Genomic DNA, 5,542 nt, shown 5'->3' with positions numbered 1-5,542 from the left:
TGTGCTTATTGCGCCAACCGCCTGCACCAACCACAGCCAACATTGCGTATGGCCGGCCGGCGCCGCTAAGTTGTCCGGACGTGGCCTGCCGAGCCGGGCACGGCAGGGCCGGCGCCCGCCGCCGGCGTGGCCGCGAGAGCGAACCGCCAGTCAGAGACCGACCGCCCGTCCCGCGCCAGCCAGCAGCGCGCGCACCGCCCAGCCGACCCGGCCCAGCGCAGCGCGCCCGACACAGCAGCGCACCCGTGCGCAGCCCAGCCGGCGGACGAGCCCCGCCGCTACCCCGGCCAACCGCACCGCCGTCCGACATTTGCCGGGCGGAGCATGTGCGAGGCCGGCACCGCAGCGGGAGCCCACCACCAGCGAGCCGCGCAGGACGCACCACCATGCGCATAAGGCAACTGCCGCGTGCCAACAGCTGTCGACACGCGTCGTTGCCACGCGCACATCCTACGTACGAGCTTGGATACTAGACTCACGAGTCCGACACCTACAAGCGCTCGCAGTAGGTGGAGGCGCACGAAAGGCGTGACATACCTCCATGTCGGGAGTTAACTCCCGTGGCACTTGTGTCTTGGAGTGATGCATCCCACGTCCGATAAATCGAGCGCGGTAATACTTCGTTCCTGACGGTGAGGCGTGAATCTCCGTAGCGCACACAGGCAGAGACGGAGGCACGTCCTCGCAGAGAGACACTATACCAGTCAGACTTGCGCCCGACAGGTTTGCAACCTCTGCAGCAGACATACGCAGCATGGCTGATGCATCGCGAAAATGTCCTAACGTGAAAGCGGCGCCCGCCACACCCCGGCCGGAGCCGGGGCGCAGCAAGCGCCGCCAACGCAAAAGCAAAAGCGGCGCCCGCCGCACCCCGGCCAAGGCCAAGAGCACGGCAAGCGCCGCCAAAGTGAAAGCGGCGCCCACCGCACCCCGGCCGGAGCCAAGAGCGCAGCAAGCGCCGCCAACGCAAAAGCGGCGCCCGCCGCACCCCGGCCGGAGCCAAGAGCACAGCAAGCGCCGCCACAGCCAAAGCGGCGCCCGCCGCACCCCGGCCGGAGCCAGAGCACAGCAAACGCCGCCAACGCAAAAGCGGCACCCGCCACACCCCGGCCAAGGCCAAGAGCACAGCAGGCGCCGCCAAAGCAAAAGCGGCGCCCGCCGCACCCCGGCCGGAGCCAAGAGCACAGCAAGCGCCGCCAAAGCAAAAGCGGCGCCCGCCGCACCCCGGCCGGAGCCAAGAGCACAGCAAGCGCCGCCAACGCAAAAGCGGCGCCCGCCGCACCCCGGCCGGAGCCAAGAGCACAGCAAGCGCCGCCAACGCAAAAGCGGCGCCCGCCGCACCCCGGCCGGAGCCAGAGCACAGCAAGCGCCGCAGAAGCGAGCAAGTGCCATTCGCCAGTGAGCAAGGATACTAGACACAAGTGTCCGACACCTTATCGCCCACGGCGAGCGGAGTGCGAGACTCGGCTTGGAGAGGCCGGTTGCCCAGTCCCTCTGCGTCTACGCCTGCACCCCGCACGGGAGTCGCCCTTCTCTCATTGGTTTCACCGGTTGCCCGGCTACTCACATCTTACACCACGGGAAGGTTGAGAGATCGGACATTTAGCCGCCCGTCTTCTACCAGTATAGGTGGACTCCACCACTGGTTAGACAGCATAACGGCCTTCGTAAGATAGTAGATAGGGACAGCGGGAATCTCGTTAATCCATTCATGCGCGTCACTAATTAGATGACGAGGCATTTGGCTATCAACAGCCGTCTTTATTCAAAATAATTTGAATAACACAAAATATATACATATATAGTACGTGGCAGGTGTTTGACGCCATGTCCGCCACCGAGGTGGGGACTTACAGGGCGGTACCACAAAATACAAGTATAAAACTAACATACACATATACATATATATCAGTGCGGAAGAATAACAACAAAGACACAAAATAAAGACACAAAGAAGAAAGAACAAAGACGGTTTATTCCTCCTGTGGATAGGCCCCAGGAGTCAAGGCGAAGAAAAATAACCAGCAGCCTAGCCGACGCCGACACGCTGCTTCGGGCTAGGAGCCGTCATACGCTCGAAAATCTTGTAACTTTTGCAGCAGCTCTGTAGTGTTCTTGTGCTCAGCACCGCCAGTTCTCGGGGTCGGAAGCCTAAGGCGGCGAGATCCCTCGCCGACGCTGGAGACCATACACCCCTCCAGTTCAACGTCGCGGTGGACACAATCACCTCCTCAACGTCACGGTGCAGGTTGGAGATGGCACGCCGGATGGACGGCGTGTCGTAGTAGGCCGCCTTCTGGGAGTGACACCAGTCGAGCCGGAGGTGGTCTCCGACTATCTGGGCGTCGACCACGCGGGCGATGCCGTCTTTGACCGCCACCACGTCAGGCTTGCGGATGCCCTCAGGTGTTCGGAGGTGGGGCTCCACAGAGACATTGAAGCCCCTCTGCGCGAGTCCACGGGCGACATAACGCACTACAGCGTCATGGCGCTTGACCCGGGACCCGTGCGTCCTAAAGCAAGCCTGAAGTACGTGGTTGGCGGTCTCCACGGCCTGGCACCCCGCGCGGCATCTGGTGTCCGCCTCCCGCCCGCGACTGCGCCGTGCCTTCGTAGGGAAGGCGTTGATGCGGGCGCGGAGGGCGTCGATGTATTCACGCCCAGATAGCAGGCGACTGGTGTCGGCGACCCACTGATGTTGGCCACTGACGGCGGCAGAAGATGACAGTGCCGCACCGTCAATGGCGATGTGTAGGCGCGCCGCCCACATTTCCCCAACCTGCGTTGACGATTTGAGGAGGTGGCCCTCCCACATTAGGTGGCGCTCCAGCACCTCGATCTCACGCTGTACCTCATCCATGCCTACACCGTCGCAGGCTGGCCCTATCTTCTTCAGCGCCAGGAGACGGGACCGACGGAGGGTCGGACCCATCCATCGGCAAGATGGAATGCCGAGGCCCCCCTGGGCAACAGGAGCGTGGAAGTATCCCAGGGGGGTGTCCGCCGGAAGGCGGAACCATCTCCTGACGGCGGCCCGGATGGTAACGTCGGCCGACTTCAATGCACCCACCCGGGTGCGGCTGAGGGCCAGCCCGTGGTACAGGCCAGGGAGAAGTACGTTGGTGAGAGCGTGGAGGCGCTGTTGCGGCTTCAGCGGAGCTCGGGAGATGACGTCAAGCTGCTCCACCAGGTGGCTACGTGGATTGAAGACACAGCGACCCGCCGTGGAAAATTGCAGCCCCAGGTACCGGAAGGTTTCACCCACACGCAGGGCAGGCATGGTGGTATTGCCTGCTGTGAAGGTGACATTGCTGTCCACCTTCACCTTCTTCTCGCGCCCTGACGCGACTAAGGCGAGGGTGAAACACTTCCGGGCGTTGATCTGCAGCCCCAGGTGGGCGAGGGCTGCGGTAGCTGCGTCGATGAGGGACTGCAAGCCCCTCGGGGTCGCTGCAAACAGCAAGACGTCATCTGCAAAGGCCGCAGCGTTGACTCTGCGACCGAGGATCCGAGCTCCGATGTGGGAGGGCAGTTGGCCTAAAACGTAGTCCACCGCAAAGTTGAACAGGAGGGGGGAGAGGGGATCGCCCTGGCGAACGCCCCGTGCTGGCTGCACAGACACGCCCACGCCGGCGCCGTCCGCTATCACTGTCGTGCTGCCCTCGTAGCACCGCTCGACATACTCGACAAAGCAATCCGGCAGGCCATGCGCCTTCAGCACGGGGCGAAGGGCAGCATGATCTACCGAATCGAATGCCTTAGATACGTCGATCGATGCCACAAAGACAGAGCGGCAGGAGCGAACTGCGTCGGTGAGAGCAGTGTCCAAGATGAAGGTATTTTCCAACATCCCATCCCGAGGGATGAATGCCCGCTGACGTTCGTCCACAGCACAAGCGCGCATCAGGCGTGACGCGAGAACCTTGTGAAAGGTCCGCGCCAACACCGAGCAGACCGTAATGGGGCGAAAGTCAGCGGGGGATGTTGGTGCAGCCGTTTTCGGGAGAAGGGACGTCCGCGCGCGAAGCAGGCGTTCCGGAAGGGCGCGGGCCAGAAGGAAGAGATTCATCACTTTCACCAGGACTTCGTGCGGCAGACGCCGCAACTCCGCTGGGGTAAGGCCGTCCGGCCCGGCTGCTGATCCCCTGGGCGGCAACGCGGCGGCGACCTCCTCATGTGTGACCGGCCCCCATATGCACTCGAGAGCGACAGGCTCTGAGTGCGGGAGGAGGCGGTCACGAATGAAGCCCGCGGTGGAGATGGGCTTCTTGGTGAAGAGGTCCGCCCAGAAGTCCAGCAGACCAGGGATGGCAGGTGGCGGCTGGAGCAGGGTGCCATCCAAGAGGCCGCGCACGCAACGCGCACGCGACCGTCGGAAGGCATCCTGCGTTCTCGCGTACTCCCAGCGGCGCCGCTTGCGCTTCTGCGTCGGCGGCGCGGCAGGCGGCCGCTTCGATGGTTGGCGCGGCCGCTGTGTCCTGGTGATCGATCTCTCCCCTCTGGACCCGACCGACGCAAGGGCATCCGGGAGCATGCCCAGGATGACATCGGGCGGCGTGCCCCGCCCCAGACCGATGACACGATCCAGGGCAGAGAAACGCTGGGCGGAAGCGGGTAGCCCCGCCAGATGCTCCCAGATGGCGGCGTCAGTCGGCCCCTCCGGCGGCGGCCCGGTGGTGTCGGCCGCGAAGTCCTCGGCTGCGTCGACGGGCGGCGCAGCGGCCTCGCCCGCGTCAGGCAGCGGGCTCGCCGCTCCCCGGCGGGACGCCGGCTCTTCCCCCCGACCGATCTCAAGCGCCTCCATGAATTGGCGGACAAGCTGCTTGTGGGCAGCTTGCCGCCGTCGGCACTTGATTGCCTCAAGCGTTCGGTCGGGGAACATCCTGATGAGCTCTTGATTTACAAAGAAGAACCGGGCGTCCCTCTCGAGGAACAGTTCGGCCTCTGCCTTGGCGAGCGACAGGACTTCTTCCTCCGTCCACCTCGCGCGATGCCTCTCCGTGACGATCTCCGCGTTGGCGGCCGCAAGATGTTGGCGGCGGCGATGGACCCCGAGACCGTTCTTGGTTGTAAAGCTGCGGTGGCACTCACTACAGGTATACATAGCTGCAAAAGTTACAAGATTTTCGGCACGGCCGGTTGGCCGGCTAGGTGCTGGGGGAGTTGGGGTGGCACCTTCAGCGGAAGGGCCACCACTTATTCTCTGCTTACTGCCCCCAACTAAAAAAGGGATAGTGCGAGGGGGGGCTGGTAACCCCCCCAAGCCCCTGGTGCGGTCTTCCACTCTGCGAAATCAGCGGGCCCACGAGAAGGGGAGAAGACCGCAGTTACGGATCCAATTTGCCGACTTCCCTTACCTACATTATTCTATCGACTAGAGGCTCTTCACCTTGGAGACCTGCTGCGGATATGGGTACGAACCGGCGCGACACCTCCACGTGGCCCTCTCCCGGATTTTCAAGGTCCGAGGGGAAGATCGGGACACCGCCGCAACTGCGGTGCTCTTCGCGTTCCAAACCCTATCTCCCTGCTAGAGGATTCC

The 5,542-nt window shown here is 63.4% G+C and overlaps 1 protein-coding gene across 1 annotated transcript; it reads left to right on the top strand.

Moving 5' to 3' along the window:
- The first annotated feature begins 754 nt into the window (after nt 1-754).
- LOC124579113 (basic salivary proline-rich protein 2-like) lies at nt 755-1,402 on the top strand. Its single transcript, XM_047131237.1, has one exon. It carries the CDS (start codon nt 755-757, stop codon nt 1,400-1,402), a length of 648 nt encoding a protein of 215 aa, XP_046987193.1.
- Nucleotides 1,403-5,542: the final 4,140 nt, after the last annotated feature.

This window comes from Schistocerca americana, unplaced genomic scaffold (assembly GCF_021461395.2).
Source record: "Schistocerca americana isolate TAMUIC-IGC-003095 unplaced genomic scaffold, iqSchAmer2.1 HiC_scaffold_296, whole genome shotgun sequence".
In the NCBI taxonomy this organism is placed as follows: domain Eukaryota; kingdom Metazoa; phylum Arthropoda; class Insecta; order Orthoptera; family Acrididae; genus Schistocerca; species Schistocerca americana.
Note: the sequence above shows the minus strand (reverse complement) of the source record. Positions and strands in the feature narration are given on the sequence as shown.